The sequence below is a fragment of the Homarus americanus genome, unplaced genomic scaffold, assembly GCF_018991925.1.
Source record: "Homarus americanus isolate GMGI-L3 unplaced genomic scaffold, GMGI_Hamer_2.0 scaffold22250, whole genome shotgun sequence".
Lineage (NCBI taxonomy): Eukaryota > Metazoa > Arthropoda > Malacostraca > Decapoda > Nephropidae > Homarus > Homarus americanus.
Window position 1 is genome coordinate 2,534,098 of NW_024741189.1, and position 17,189 is coordinate 2,551,286.

At 43.1% G+C, this 17,189-nt stretch overlaps 1 protein-coding gene across 6 annotated transcripts in view; it reads right to left on the reverse strand.

Moving 5' to 3' along the window:
* Positions 1-17,189, reverse strand: part of LOC121875635 (histone-lysine N-methyltransferase 2D-like) — a 55,025-nt gene that overhangs the window by 3,001 nt on the left and 34,835 nt on the right. For 5 of the 6 annotated variants that reach the window (XM_042380246.1, XM_042380245.1, XM_042380242.1 and 2 more), the window contains 3 exons: positions 16,415-17,019; positions 15,400-15,502; positions 12,472-12,681 (listed from right to left, as the gene is read on the reverse strand). In XM_042380246.1, coding sequence (XP_042236180.1) covers positions 12,472-12,681; positions 15,400-15,502; positions 16,415-17,019 — 918 coding nt within the window. Of the gene's footprint in view, positions 1-5,947; positions 6,140-12,471; positions 12,682-15,399; positions 15,503-16,414; positions 17,020-17,189 lie in introns of all 6 variants that reach the window. The other variant, XR_006090645.1, reaches the window with a different exon arrangement.

The following is a 17,189-nucleotide window of genomic DNA, read 5'->3' on the forward strand; positions in this document are numbered from 1 at the left end:
TCTCTCTCTCTCTCTCTCTCTCTCTCTCTCTCTCTCTCTCTCTCTCTCTCTCTCTCTCTCTCTCTCTCTCTCTCTCTCTCTCTCTCTCTCTCTCTCTCTCTCTCTCTCTCTCTCTCTCTCTCTCTCTCTCTCTCTCTCTCTCTCTCTCTCTCTCTCTCTCTCTCTCTCTCTCTCTCTCTCTCTCTCTCTCTCTCTCTCTCTCTCTCTCTCTCTCTCTCTCTCTCTCTCTCTCTCTCTCTCTCTCTCTCTCTCTCTCTCTCTCTCTCTCTCTCTCTCTCTCTCTCTCTCTCTCTCTCTCTCTCTCTCTCTCTCTCTCTCTCTCTCTCTCTCTCTCTCTCTCTCTCTCTCTCTCTCTCTCTCTCTCTCTCTCTCTCTCTCTCTCTCTCTCTCTCTCTCTCTCTCTCTCTCTCTCTCTCTCTCTCTCTCTCTCTCTCTCTCTCTCTCTCTCTCTCTCTCTCTCTCTCTCTCTCTCTCTCTCTCTCTCTCTCTCTCTCTCTCTCTCTCTCTCTCTCTCTCTCTCTCTCTCTCTCTCTCTCTCTCTCTCTCTCTCTCTCTCTCTCTCTCTCTCTCTCTCTCTCTCTCTCTCTCTCTCTCTCTCTCTCTCTCTCTCTCTCTCTCTCTCTCTCTCTCTCTCTCTCTCTCTCTCTCTCTCTCTCTCTCTCTCTCTCTCTCTCTCTCTCTCTCTCTCTCTCTCTCTCTCTCTCTCTCTCTCTCTCTCTCTCTCTCTCTCTCTCTCTCTCTCTCTCTCTCTCTCTCTCTCTCTCTCTCTCTCTCTCTCTCTCTCTCTCTCTCTCTCTCTCTCTCTCTCTCTCTCTCTCTCTCTCTCTCTCTCTCTCTCTCTCTCTCTCTCTCTCTCTCTCTCTCTCTCTCTCTCTCTCTCTCTCTCTCTCTCTCTCTCTCTCTCTCTCTCTCTCTCTCTCTCTCTCTCTCTCTCTTTCTCTCTCTCTCTCTCTCTCTCTCTCTCTCTCTCTCTCTCTCTCTCTCTCTCTCTCTCTCTCTCTCTCTCTCTCTCTCTCTCTCTTTCTCCACATCACTTGACTCAAAATCTATTTGATATCTGCTTTTAGGTACAGAAAGAAAAACTTGAGCAGTACATCATGTTTGAGAAAACCATGGAAACACTAGATCCAGCCACAGTAAAATCTGGTCACCCCCGCCTTACAAATAAAAAATGCTTGCAAGAATAAAATTTAAGGATTTATTCTGAAGACCAATGAACAGCCTCTACTGCCCCGTTTCCCAACCCTGGGGTCGCGGCCCCAAATAAGTCACTTAAGCATTTCTTGGGGTCCTTGGCAGTTCTGCAGCTTCATGGGAAAATTCCCACAAATCTGTAAGAGGAAATAGGCGTATGTGGGAGGAGGTGATGAATAAATTTGATGGATTTCGATATAAATCTGTGGGATTTCGTGGGAGAAATTAGCCAAGGTGCATGAGGAATTTTCGTTCTTAGAAGTGACAACACCGTCATAAACCCTACGTGTATCATACAGGTTCAGTTCGAATCCTGACATGTTGCCAGCATATATTTATATGTTACTACTAAAACAAGTATTTGCTGGATTCTCAGGTACATAAAACACTTATCTAATATTGGTTGAATGATTTGGAGATATTGTTAAATACTGCTGATAGATGGCGAATTTTTACTTGCGTATTATTTCATAAATATAATGCAGTGACCGCCAACCCTGAATCACACTGTTCCCTCAGCCAGTCAACCACTCAAGCTGTGGTCGAATGGAAAGTAACTTGTTCATCTTCTGATGGTAAGTTAATGTATTTTTACCAGTATATTAAATGGAGAATGTGCAGTATATAGGTACCTCAGTGCTTCCTTCCTTAAATGAACATGAAGTGTAGCATCTGCAGAAACAGTGAGGGAGGTGTTGAGAGGGAAGGGTGTGGGGTGAAGGAAGGGTGTGGGGTGAAGGAAGGGTGTGGGGTGAAGGGAAGGGTGTGGGGAGTGAAGGGAAGGGGGTGGGGTGAAGGGAAGGAGGTGTGGGGTGAAGGGAAGGGTGTGTGGGGTGAAGGGGAAGGGTGTGGGGAAGGGAAGGGTGTGGGAGTGAAGGAAGGGTGTGGGAGGTGAAGAAGGGAAGGGTGTGGGAATTGAAAGGGAAAGGGTGTGGGATGAAGGGAAGGGGGGTGGGGTGAAGGAAGGGTGTGGGAATTGAAAGGGAAGGTGTGTGGGGTGAAGGGAAGGGTGTGGGGTGAAGGGAAGGGTGTGGGAGGTGAAGGGAAGAGGGGGTGGGAGTGAAGGAAGGGTGTGGGAGTGAAAGAGGAAGGGTGTGGGAGTGAAAGGAAGGGTGTGGGAGTGAAGGAAAGGAGTGTGGGGAAGGGAAAAGGGTGCCATGTAGGGTGTGAAAGGAAGGGTGTGGGGTGAAGGGAAGGGTGTGTGGGATGAAGAAGGGGAAGGGGTGGAGTGAAAGGGAAGGGTGTGGGGAGTGAAGGAAGGAGTGTGGGAGTGAGAAGGAAGAGGTGTAGAGGGAAAGGGAAAGTGTGGGATGAAGGGAAGGGTGTAGAGGTGAAGGAAGGAGTGTGGGAGTGAAGGAAGGGTGTGTAGAGGTGAAGGAAGGGTGTGGGAGTGAAAGAAAGGAAAGAGGTGTGGGAGTGAAGAGAGGGAAAGTGTGGGAGTGAAGGAAGGGTGTAGAAGTGTGAAGAGGAAGGGTGTAGAGGAGGAGAAGGGATGGAAGGGGTGGGGTGAAGAGGGAAGGGGGGGTGGGAGTGAGGGAAGGGTGTGGGGGTGAAGGGAAGGGTGTGGGGTGAGAAAGGGAAGGGTGTGGGGTGTGGGGTGAAGGGAAGGTGGGTGAAGGAAGGGTGGGGTGAAGGGAAGTGAAGGAAGCATGGAAGGTGGGGTGAAGGGGGTGGGGTGAAGGGAAGGGTGGGGTGAAGGAAGGGTGTGGGGGTCTGAAGAAGGGGTGGGGTGAAGGGAAGGTGGGGTATGAAGGAAGGTGAGGGGGGTCCGAAGGATGGTGGGGTGAAGGAAGAGTGTGGGTCCAAGGAAGGGTGTTGGTCCGAAGGGAATGGGGCCAATGAAGGGTGGGTGATGAGAGGTGGGTGAAGGGAATAAAGAAGGAAGGTGGCGGTGGCGGAAGGGTAAGAAGGAAGGTGGTGTGAAGGAAGGAAGATGAATAATGATTAATAAGGGTGAAGGAATGACGTGGTGAGATGGAATAAGTTGAAGATGAAGGGTGGGTGAAGGAAGGGTGTGGTGAATGAAATGGGTGAAGGAAGGTAAGAAATGGAAGTGTGAAAAGTGGGTGAAGGGAAGGGTGAAGTGAATATGGGTGAATAATAATGGATGGAAGTGGGGTAATGAAGACGAAGAATAATGGGTGAAGTAAAGTGGGTGGAGGCACGGTAATGGTGGGGGTGAAGAATAAAAAGTGTAATGGAATAAGATATGAAGTGGACGGAATGGCAAGAACGAATAAAGTATTGAAGGAAGGAACAAGAAGTGAATGAATGGCGACGGCGAAGGGAAAGGTAAGTACGGAATGAATGGGGCAATGAAGGCAAGGATTTAACAAGTGGGGAATGAATGACGGAATAAGTAAGAATGAATGGTAAGAATGAATGGCAAGACGAATGGCATAAGAATGGAAAAATGAATGGTGTAAGAATGGTGACTAATGAAAGGAAAATCAAGTAATGGAATATGGCATAATGGAAAGAAAGAAGGCAAGTAATGGCAAGTAATGCAATGGCCGAAGGAATGAAGTGGGTGAAGGGAAGGGGTGGGGTGAAGGGGAAGGTGGGTGAAGGGAAGGGTGTGGGGTGAAGGGATGGGTGGGGTGAAGGGAAGGGTGTGGGGTGAAGGGAAGGGTGGGGAAGGGAAGGGTGAAGGGGTGGGTGAAGGAAGGGGTGGGTGAAGGGAAGGGTGGGGTGAAGGGAAGGGTGAAGGGAAGGGTGGGGTGAAGGGAAGGTGGGGGGAAGGGAAGGGTGGGGTGAAGGAAAGGTGGGAATCTGAAGGAAGGGGTGGGGTGAAGGAAGGGTGGGGCTGAAGGAAGGGGAGGGGTCTGAAGGGTGAAGGAAGGGTGGGTGAAGGAAAGGGTGTGGGGAAGGAAGGGGTGAAGAAGTGTGGGGTGAAGGAAGGTGGGTGAAGGAAGGGGGGGTGAAGGAATGAAGGATGAAGGTGGGTGAAGGAAGGGATGGGGTGAAGGGAAGGGGTGTGGGGTGAAGGGAAGGTGTGGGGAAGGAAAAAAAACCAAAAAAAAAAACAAAACAAAAAAAAAAAAAAACAAAACAAAACAAAAAAACAACAAAAAAAAAAAAAAACAAAAAAACAAAAAAAACAAAAAAAAAAAAAAAAAACAAAACACAAAAAAACAAAAAAAAAAAACAAAAAAAAAAAAAACAAAAAAAAAAAAAAACAAAAAGAATGAGGGTGGTGAATGAAGGTGGAAGAAGAAATGAAGGAAGAATGTGTGGGTGAAGGAAGGGTGTGGGGTGAAAAAAGGAAGGGTGGAGGAAGGAAGGTGGGTGAATGAAGGTGTGGGGTGAAGGGAAGGTGTGTGGGGTGAAGGGAAGGTGTGGGTGAAGGGAAGGGTGTGGGGTGAAGGGAAGGGTGTGGGGTGAAGGGAAGGGGATTGGGGTGATAGGAAGGGAGGGGGGTAAGAGAAGGGAAGGGGGTGGGGTGGTAGGAAGAAGGTGGCGGTAAAGGGAAAGGGGTGGAAGGTGAAGGGAAGGGGTGGGGTGTGAAGGGAAAGGGGTAGACGACGAAGTAGTGTACCACAGCATGTCAGTGATATTTGTTGGTAGTTGTACCAACAATACAGTGCAAAGATTGACGATTAACCCCAGAAGTGATATACAAAAGTGGCAATTTCAACTCGAAGGAAAAGCACAATAACACAGCAATACTGAGTGTGGCTGGATCTGACCTGACCTCACGGCTTCACCTGACCTAACCTGAAGGATGGAGCACACCTGCATTGCCCCAAGCTACTGTCCTGGCCACTTGGCCACACACCTGCCCAACTGCATCCAGCCCATACGATCACGAACTGACTGCTACAAGAACAGCGCAGTCTCAACCTTTGTAAAAATCATCAACACCTAATTATTATATATCATATTTGTATCACTTATGTTACTTGTACATCATTTGTAAATCAAGAGAACCATTCTCCAATTATGTATTTGTATATTTTCAGCCTTCTGACTGCCATGCTCTTTCAATAAACCGTTAATTATTATTATTATGTGGCGAAGTGCTCAGCCACGAGTCGCTCAAAGAAAACAAACTTAGGCGCCATCTCCAGGGAAAACATCCAACGCTGGCAGAGAAAGGCCGCCAGTATTTTAAGAGGAAAGAAGAACGACTGAAGCGTCAGAGGTTAGACACCCCTATGAACACAACAGTGTTTTCTGTTCGGCAAGCAACAATTGCATCCTATCTGGTTGCAAAAAGAATTGCCAAGTGTAAACAGCCACACACAATTAGGGAAAATTTGGTGAAGCCAGCAGTCCTTGATATGGTTCGCACTGTTATCGGAGATGATGCAGTGAAAAAGATTGAAACTATTCCACTGTCAAACAACACAGTTAGCCGATGGATTCAAGAAATGTCGGCAGACATCAAAGAACAAGTAGTGGCTGCCATCAAGGAGAGCGGAAAATTCAGCTTGCAGTTGGATGAGTCAACTGACGTCAGTGACGATGCACAGCTCTTGGTATATGCGCGGTACCAAGGGAAGAGCGACATGGAAGAGAACTTCCTGTTCTGTAAACGACTGGAGATGACAACAACAGGTGAGGATCTGTTCAAGTTGGTCAACAGCTTCGTCAAGGAAGAAAACCTAAGCTCAGACGGAGCACCGGCAATGCTAGGGGCACGTCAGGGTTTCACTGTTAGGGTAAAACAAGTCAACCCCGCAGTGATAGTGGTTCAATATCTGCTCCACCGGGAAAACCTTGCCTACCGGAAACTGTCACATGGGCTTACCTCTGTGATGGAAGATGTGATTCAAATAGTAAACTTTATTAAATCATCAGCTCTGAATTCAAGGCTGTTCAACCAGATGTGCTCTGATATGGAGTCGGAGTATGAACACCTGCTTTACTACTCTGCCGTCAGGTGGCCGTCTCGAGGGAAAGTGCTCCAGAGAGTGTTTGAAGTGCGTACACGGGTCGAAATCTTCTTGAACGAGAAGAAACACATACTGGCATCAAGGCTTTCGGAACCAAGGTGGTTGCTTCAGCTGGCATATCTGGCAAATATATTCTCTGAGTTGAATTTGCTGAACATGTCCATACAAGGAAGGGATGAAAGGGGATCAAAGATTTTGTAGGTAAAATTTTTTTATCCCACCTTCCAACTCTTCCCAGCCCCATGAACCTAACCTAACCTAATATCCTGATAGAATTAAACACTGAACATCTTGTTATCTCAGAAATCCGCTGGTAAAGATTTCTCAACACTGAGTATCTCAACACATTGCATCCCAAACCTGTGACAAGGAATCACTCATCAAAACAGATCTGGATCATACATATACAGCATTGACATTTTGGGTTCATAGTCCACTGCATCTACTGTAAGTTGTACCACTCACTAGTTTGTAAAATTCACATTTTCACCAAAGTGCTAGTCCTGAAGCTATGCAAATTAGATTAGTTCTCCTGTGTTAATAATTTTGTTAAATAACATTATGTTCAAGTAAATATTATTGATTCAATATTACCAGGGTATATACAGTGATGCCATACACACATGCACCCAAGATGATCTAACTAAACACAGTACTTTCATGTCTTTTGTACCCAACAAATATATTAATTTGTAAATAACTATTTCTCTTTGATCGACTGTGCTGGAGGGAATTATAACATGAGTGACAACCATAGCAGGAACTTAGTAACTCACCGGTGTAAGAGTAACTCTCAGTCACTCAAAGAATACAGTGAGACAGGCACAAACTATTCTTTTGGTTCCACACATGTATCATCATTATCCTCAATGCTTTACAGCCATTATACTTCATGCTTGTGTAGGTTAGCTGCAGTTCCCTATGGGCAGTTCTCCACGCTGCACAGTCTCCAGCATCCTTGGCCTACCACTACCTCACCACCTCTTGACCCCCATCTCCTCCACTCTCTCCACATACCCAAACCATCTCAACCTGCCTGTATGCAAGACTTCACCATTAGCTCTGAACATGGTTTCTTATCTTTCCATGTCACATCTGCCTCACCATTCTAATTTCAGCTCGCTCAAGCCTGCATATGTCAACCTCTTGCCTATGTTACACTGCCATACAATATCACACCCAGTTGATATACTCTTATTTTCATACAGATGTAAGATTTCCTGCCATCAATAAAGGCAGCAACTCCCTGAACTTCCTCCAGTCACTTCTGATGCCAGCAGCTGATAAGACTTCAGCACCCCCTCCATCACTGATCATGTCATCCATATAACAGAATTTACTGAACCAGTCCAGATATATCACCAATATTTTCTCCAGCCTTGCTAATGCCACATGGTTACCTGCACATCTAGAACAATTAAAATTAGCAGCATCCTGCAGTCTGTCATTTACACCGCTGTACCTCTTGTGTGTCCACCTTCCACACTCAAATGTAAATGGCTGGATAAATGTACTTATAGATAAAGTCAAATCTAACAGAGACGACTGTGTCTAAAATGGTTGGAGAATTGTGACATGAGAAGCACAGTAACAAAGTTCTAATGTACAAAAAAGTCCTTGATTTGTGAAGTCACCAAGTGTATAATTTATATGCTGTACTGTGATGAACCTATCAAGAACATAATACTCAATGGTGTGTTGCTATTTGCTACACCTTGAATGATGAAGATGGGAGTTATGGACAAAGAGTATTGAACTATGAACAGCAACAGTGATATAAATTCCCGGGGAAATTTTTCAGTCACACAAATGATATCGAAGAAAATATATAACTATTTCTGCCTATAATGTCTTTACTATAATATAACAAGAGGCAGAACTGCAGGTATAAGAGATAATGAATATTCCTGATGGCTGTACATGAGCCACAAGACACAGGTGGCTCTCAATGTGGGCAACAAAGGCCAGTTACCAGCCTCACTACATCATAATAAAGCTACAGTACAGTACAGGTAAATGAAGCAAAGGACAATGAGTAGCTGTCACCTTCCAGCCCAGTGTTGTCAATCCAAATGGGATAACATTGCTAGACTTTGAAATTGCCAGAAAATCCCCAAATCCCTAACAATCTCTTACAGAAGATCATGAAAGGGATGACTTTAAGAAACTAAGCTTAAACTGTCATCAGCAAACTAAAAAGTCTCCAGATCTGGTGATAAAATTACCACACTGGCACCAGTGGTTCCCATCCCTGACTGACTGTAGGAAGCATATCCCATTACAGGTCCACCACCGATTTTCCGGCACTCTTGGTTCAAAAGTCGTGCCGGATTATCCGTTTTGCCGGACCAACCGAGGTCGGGTAATAACAATACAGTACGCCTCTGACCCACTAATTACACACCCCAGTGTCTCTAACTCACCGTGGACTGCTAGAAACTTAAACAAATGTCAAAAGTAAATTAAATCTGAAAAAGTCATAATTATGAGCAACACATTACTGTACACACTTTGTACTCAAATGTACTACACTAAAGGACTACAAAAATTTATCTCTTGTGGACTACAAAAATTTATCTCTTGTGCAAACTACTGTATATGATGTTTATATTCAAATTAATCACTATATTACAAGGATTCCAGCAATGTACTTTACATTCTGCTAAGTCTAGTCAGCTATATTTTATAAGATAAAAACTTTAAGCCTAAGACTACCTTCACCCTGGCTGGGAGGGAAGTTAAGTGCCCTCTCATAATTTTGTCCAGACTAAAGAAGGTGCTGGACCATCAGTTCTCGGAAAATCGGTGGTGTACCTGTACTTAATAAAAATTTTGGGTTTGATGAAAACATTTCAGAAATTTGACAAATATTTTGAGACACATTTTTAAGACGAAAAAAAAATTAAATTGAACGACAAAATACTGAGCAAAAAAATGGTGCTGCCACCACCTCCATGCTCTGACGGCCTGCCGCCTCATTCCCCTGAATAAGAATCCAGGATGTAGGCCTATAGGGGTGGGGAAAGTGCTGAGGCAGATCATCAGAAAATGCATAATGGAGGTGGTAAAGGATGATGTCAGGGCAGCAGCAGGAAACCTGCACGTTTGTGCTGGCCAACAAGCTGGAGGGTAAGCTGTCATTCATTCCATGAGAACGATATTTGAGCGGCGGGATTGTGAGGTCGTTCTCCTGGTTGACGCTTCCACACTGCACAACATCAAGATCAAGTGTCCAAGCTTTGCAAAGTATGTTGAAAATACCTATAGGAATCCATCAGACCTCTATATAGTAAACATCAAGACTCTAAGAGGTGATACCATCATACAGTCAACCAAGGGAACAACGCAGGGGAACCCTGTTGCAATGGCAATGTATGCAATGGGCCTATCAGTGCTCCAACACACAATAAAATTTGAAACAACTGAGGTCAAACAAGTGGCATATGCTGATGACCTTACAGGAGCAGGAAAAGTGGAGGGCATCAAAAAGTGGTGGGACCTGATAACATCATATGGTCCACAAATAGGGTACCACCCCAATGCCAGCAAGTCCTTCCTCATTGTGAAGCCAGAACATTATGAATGGGCAATGGAGGAGTTCAGTGGAAGTGAGGTCAAAATAAAAAAGGATGGCCAAAGACACCTAGGCGCAGTAGTCGGCACTACGGACTTCAAGACCGAGTACGTAGCGGGAAAGGTGAATGAGTGGGTTAGTGAAATCCAAGCTCTGTCTGATATTGCTAACACAGAGCCACATGCGGCATTCACCCATGGAGTCAAGCATCGCTGGAACTACCTGATGCGCAATATCCCTGATATCGGACCCCTCCTCCACCCACTGGAAGAAGCTATCAGCGTCAATTTCATTCCCAAATTAGTGAAACATCTTCACTTAACCCCAGCAGAAAGATCACTCCTTGCACTACCACCAAAAATGGGAGGAATGGGATTGACCAATCCAGAGGAGATTATTGCCACCGAACATCAAAACTCAGTTAAGCTCACGGCAGTCCTCACGGACCACATAATAGCTCAAAACGCAACAGGGGAGGTGGATACCAGTGAAGTAAACAAGATTCGATGGTCCATTACGACCGAACAACAGCACGGCCAAAGTGATAAGTTGCAGCAAATGATGCTGCAAGTACCAGAGAATTTGAAGAAAAAAAAGTAGCTGTAGTGCAGGAAGTGGGCGCCTCGAACTGGTTAACTACGTTACCGATAAGGGCAAATGGTTTCAGTCTCAATAAACAAGAATTTACAGATGCCATTGCTCTAAGGTACGATAGGCCAGTAGAAGGTTTGCCCTCCCAATGCGTGTGTGGCTCTTCCTAATAATAATAATAATAATAATAATAATAATAATAATAATAATAATAATAATAATAATAATAATAATAATAATAATAATAATAATAATAATAATAATAAACGGTTTATTGAAAGAGCATGGCAGCCAGAAGGCTGAAAATATACAGTTACATAAATGGGGAACGGGTCTCTTGATTTACAAATGATATACAAGTAACATAAGTGATACAAATATGATATATAATAACTAGGTGGGGGGAAGCTCAAACTACAGGTCATTTCAACATAGTGACAGTGCGAAAAGTATGATTGACTGGGAGTGAATACATTGGTTGATTTGAAGTTATTGATAATTTTTACAATGGTTGGGACTGGGCTGTTCTTATAGCGATCATTTTGTGCTCGTATGGACTGGATGCGGTTGTGGTGTTGAACAGCAATTCTCGGACGTCGATCACGCCATGGTGTGCAACGTAAACACCTAGAAAAAGTGCAAAAGAGGGCATGCAAGATTATTCTCTCCCCTTCCTACTCCACATATCAAGAAGCGCTCAACACACTGACCCTTTCGACTCTCACTGACCATCACCACGACCTCATCTGCAAATTTGGTAAGAAGCTTTTACACCATCCCCGACACCGGCTCCTACTACCACCTGAGATCCCTCGCCCGAGAATTGCTGTTCGACACCACAACCGCATACAGCCCATACGTGCACGAACTGATCGCTATAAGAACAGCCCAGTCCCAACCATTGTAAAAATTATCAATAACTTGTAATAAACCAGTGTATTCACTCCCAGTGAATACTACTTCTTGCACTGTCACTATGTTGAAATGCACTGTAGTTTGAGTGTTTCTCCATCTAGTTATTATATATCTTATTTGTATCACTTATGTTACTTGTATATTATTTGTAATTCGAAACCCATTCCCCAAATATGTAACTGTATATTTTCAGCCTTCTGGCTGCCAAGCTCTTTCAATAAACCGTTAATTATTATTATTAAGAAGGGGGGCTTCATATGCATGAGGCATGATGAAGTAAGGGATCTCACAGCAAATATGTTGAAGGAAATCTGTCATGATGTCAGGGTAGAACCGACCCTCCTTCCATTAGACGGTGAGAATTTCCAACATAAGACTTCAAACACATCCAACGAAGCCCGTGTTGACGTCAGTGCTCGAGGATTCTAGATGCGGAGACAGCGAGCCTTCTTCGACATCAGGATATTTTATCCCATGGCTGCATTTCACCGCAACCTAGCTCTCGATGCTGCACACAGAAGGAACGAGAACAACAAGATAAGGGCATATGGGGAGGCAATTCAGAATGTTGACCAAGAAAGCTTCACTCCTCTGGTGTTCATAACTTCCGGTGGGATGGGACCAAGTGCAAGATGCTTCTACGCCCAACTCGCGGAGGTGCTATCCGAACAGAAGCAGCAGCCCAGAAGTTATGTTACAACCTGGATGAGATGTCGACTGTCTTTCTCTCTCCTTAGGTCTGCTTTGCTCTGCCTCAGGGGAGCGAGAGCATCGGCCCCAAAGCCGACAATAGTTGCAGATATTGACTATGAGGCAACAGTCACTGAATACCGCATAGATCTGCGGCTCAACTGAACTCAACACAGCTAGGGTAGCTACTTATGTTTTAGGATAGTTAATTTTAAGGTAATAAAATGCTGGCGAAGGTGTGGCTATTGGGGGAGGCTGGAGGCCACGTAAAAAAAAAGTAGTAGTAGTGTGTGTGCGTGTGAGTTTCTCTCTCCCATTTTCTATGACACTTATTGCTTCTGATCTACAGTATTACAACAGAAGGCTATTAAAGGAGACTGAACCTTTAGAGTGTGTCACAAATCATAACAAGGATGGCAATTTGGGTGAGGTAAAAGTAAAGTTTAATAGCAGGAAATTATCAGAGAGGAGTTTTTCTTATAGTCACAGGCTTCCCCCATCACTGTAGTGCGAGTGACTGATAAAACCTTACATACAATCTCACACCAATAATCAAAACAAAAGTTAAAATAAGTTAGAATACAACAGAAACAAAATCAAAACACGTACCTCCTCTCCTCGAAGAATTTTGCGATTGGAAATAATGAGAATCTTGAGGTCCCTCTCAACTTCTATAGTCTCGGTGTAACAGTTAGGACCACAGGAGTGGTTGACATAGCGAGCTAGACCGCCCGTTACTGTTGCATCCACAACCCGCTGGTCATCAAGACGAAACATGTAGATGCCACGATTTTGAGCCTCATAACGCTTTTCACGTACCTGGCATAAAAGGTGTTTGAGTGTAGATGACCTGTTAATAACTATAAACATCATATCATTCACAATTCACCCAAACTTCACTTGTCTGAAAGCAATTTTTAATTTCCTTTAATCACACATGTTTTAGATAAGCTACTGTGTTCTATAAAAGGACACCAAGTATTATTCACCGACCAACTGACTATTGTTTTGGCCATTAAGTACAAGAGTCAAGTATTTGCTCTGCATTTACTATTATGATTTTAGATGCAACGATAGATTAGGACAAATTGAGGGACATAATTCTTCTACTAATGAAAAGTAACAGGAGTACTGGAGAGCACCTACAGAACAACCCCAATTACCGACCACTTTGTTATGTTAGCACTGAACAGTAAAATACCCAGACATTATTAGCAAATGAAAAACTTAGGTATACAACAACATACAATATTAAAAAAACAAAGAAACTTCTCAATAATCTTCACACAAACAAATATAAGAAAAGACTTTATCTCTCACTCACAACCTTAAACAGTTCTTCTGGTTAACAACTACAGTACTGTATGCACGTCATGCTTGTGGGGGTCGGGATCCACTAACTCACTATTAACGTATCCTGTACACAACATCACAATGTTAAGCTCATAATCAACGTTTATATATGGTTATCCATTTGACCAAGCGACTATAATTACTTTCTATGTAAGCACCTAACCATCATTCACTCAACATACAGAACAAAACAGTATACTGAAAAATTACTTTCTACCCCCCCCCCTGCCAAATAGACAAGAATATCTATAGACAGATGACAAGCCCACAGTATATTTGGGGAATCTCTTATGAAATTGTTGGAAAGTAACTAAGTACTGTACAAGTTGCACTAAAAAAATCTGGACACGAGTTATACTAAGACTTTGAAAATTAAAAAAAAAAAAAACCAGACACAAGAGGTAAATAAAGTTTTCTACAGTGCTTGTGTATTTGTGGTATTATATTTTTCTCACTAAAGTCCAACTGGAGCACTTTACCACACCTGTCATTCCCTCTGGAGTCAGCAGCCTAAACAAACCTACACTTACAAATCCTTGACCGTAGGTACAGCCCCCAAAAAGTATCGTTAGCCATGGGGGTCGATGTGATTTGAGGCTTTCCGATCAATTTTTACTTGTTTCCGAATGGTTGGTAGTTCTATATCCGTGACCTTTGAGCACGAATGATTAAAGTACAGTTAATATGTTTTCGAACATTACACACATTAATATAGCTTAATGGATTTCTTGTTTTATTGAAGTACAGTGAGTTCTGCTATAACGCGTGTTTTGATAACGCGAATTTGCTCTAACGCGATTTATGAATTAGGAACGATATTTGTATAACGCGAACGCTTGTTTGCTATAACGCGATTTTTGCTTACTATTTCTCCAATTTTGTGGTATTAACTGTGAATATGGTAAAGAAGAATATCTCCAAGAAGCGTTCTGGTGATAGAATTCCCGGTGATGATCGTAAAAGAAAGGATATAACACTTGAAGAGAAGCTCGATGTTATCAACCTCAAAATCACCCTTCTCCCCCATCAAGTTACATTCATATTTTTTCAAGGTAAAGTATTACATTTACTGTATGATTTCATTATTAGATATGAATGTAACATTTATTTAGACTGTGCTATCCTTTGTGTTAGGCGAACTACTAAATTTTTTCGATTTCGAGTAATCTGCACCTAACCCTATTTTCTCCATAAGCCCTGTTATTTCTATTACGCGATTTTCTATAACACGATATTTTACAAGAACACAATTATCGCGTTATAGCAGAACTACCTGTATCTAGGGCAACTCTCACCCCTAGTCCTCCCCACATCTCTAGCTGTTGCTGATATGGCAGCAGGCATGCCAACTTATGATGATACATTGGGGATCATATCCAACCATTTTGTCTAGGGTTTCAAATTTTAGCGATGGAAAATCTAACGATGCTTTTTGGGGTAACCGTACATATATAAAAAACTGTATTGTACAGTACTTGTCTTGGTATTATTATCATTAACCTTATTTATTATGTTACTCAGTTTAATTTCAGTTACTCATATATTATACAATAGTTTATATGATGCCACCGTCGTAGTAAGGGCACAAGCGCCACCACGCCCAAAATCGAGTTGCCACCGCAGCAAGTTTGAACAAAGTTTCCTCTGGATGATCCAGCACCCGTGAGGAGAGCGAACCCGAGACTGGACCGTCACGGGGCAGTAAACGTCCGTGCAGGCCTCACACACGGAAGAGTAATGTTGCAAAACGGCCGAGTAATGAAGGCAAGGCATACACCAGTTGTATGACCAAAAAATTACTACCAGCAAGACAGGTAGACCCCCCATGTGCTGATGGGTGTTTCACAAAAGTCATCTTTTTCTCTATTTCTAAAATATGTCACTTGTGCCTTTACTACTGTGGTGGCCTCATATTTATCATACAGCATTTTATTTGGTGGTTAGTGAAATATTAGTTTTCTTTTTTTTTAAATAATGACTTTCAGTTATCTAAAAATATAACTTATCTGATATGGCTCTGGTCCCAAGTATTTTAGAGTTTTGAAGTGCAACCTGTTGTACCTTCAATTACAAACAAACCAATAGCAAATAATTCCCTACCTGGGGGAGGGGGTTAAGAAATAGACTAAAGAACACAAAGAAGCATCGACAAAGAGAGCAGTACAGTACAGTAGAGTAACATACCTCTGCCAGCTCTGAGCGGATGATCTCCCCGATGTACTCGATGATCATGGTGTTCTTCTCTATATCCCGCGCGGCGTACAGACCGAGACCCTGGATCTTGGACCTGTGATGTAGTGTTTAAAGGGGAGGGGAGGGGGGATGAATTAACACAGTACAATACAAAAACAATCACTAGGTACAAAACATTTCTCCTTCTTAGCCTGATACTGTATATGGTACCTAAACAGACATCTTGAGGTTATTATACTGTACATTATAGCAACAATAAGGCTTCTCTTATGAGAACTCCATCAGCATCATAAGTGACCGACATATTTATAAGTGACATAAGTCAGTGCCATAATTATAAGTGACATAAGTCAGTGCCATCAGTGAGTGTCATAATTATAAGTGACATAAGTCAGTGCCATCAGTGAGTGTCATAATTATAAGTGACATAAGTCAGTGCCATCAGTGAGTGTCATAATTATAAGTGACATAAGTCAGTGCCATCAGTGAGTGTCATAATTATAAGTGACATAAGTCAGTGCCATCAGTGAGTGTCATAATTATAAGTGACATAAGTCAGTGATATAAGTGAGTGACATAAGTGCCATCAGTGAGTGACATAAGCTAGTGTCATAAATGAGTGCCACAAGAGAGTAAGAAATAGTAATGTACTTAATTAGTGTGTGTGTGTGTGTGTGTGTGTGTGTGTGTGTGTGTGTGAGACATGTTGCTATAAAGTACTGTACTGTACTCCTTTGGTTAACCAACAGAGATCCCTATACAGAGTCAGTTCACACACACACTGGATGTTGTCATCACTGTTTCATGGCTAATTTCCACATTGATGGATGGTGTGGTGCCCTGGCTGCCCATCAGACAAATGTGAAGCAAGTTTTACAGCTGGATGCTCTTTCTATCACCAACCCAGTTTTTACAGAGTGGGAACTAGGCATTATCTGTAGGACGTGCAGTATGTTTATCATCAAAATGCACCGAGGAGTAACATTTATAAATGAAGCAAACTCACCTTGCTAAATACACAACACTTCTCCACTCATTCTTCATCTTCTTGTACTGGGATGATCTTGAATGGACATGTAATTTACTATATGGCACAAAGGGATCATAAGCCATGGTCAGGGTTGCTACACTGGCAGCATTTCTACAGTTGCTGCTGGTGCGCACTGAGCCAGCACTGGTACGCATCCCATGGTATCTCTTGAGGTGCAATTTGTTGAAAGGTTCTGCTCGAGCACATCCACTAGGGTTCACAGCCAGGGGAAGCTCAAACAAGGGATTACGGCCAAACTTGAAGTTGTAGTCGCCCAACGTGTCGATGCCCGGTAAAGATTCCAGGATACGAACAATTGCTGGCTCGGTGAGACCAAACAGATCCTCTCCACTGATGTACTGTGGAAACAGCCTCACAACATCTGCTTTCTGACGCATCTCTGCCAGAGGCTCAAGAACTTTGTTCCACACACCCTTAGGGGAGCAGCTGATAAAGGTGTGGTCATCGTGACCGTCCTCTTTCACCGTTATTCGAAATTCTGGCTGACCATCATTCTCGTGGATTGAACACTCATATGCACATCTCTTGTGAAGTCGACGCATGCTCCAATAGAACCGAATCTTGGGGGAAAAAACCAACAGGATTAAATAAATTATAACATTTGTTTAATAATATACTATAGTACCAATAAGCTGTATCACACCATCATAATGAATTGTGTAAAATTGTTGCAAACTTTTAAGAATATTGTACAGTATATTGTACAGTACTGTACTTACTGCAAAATTTA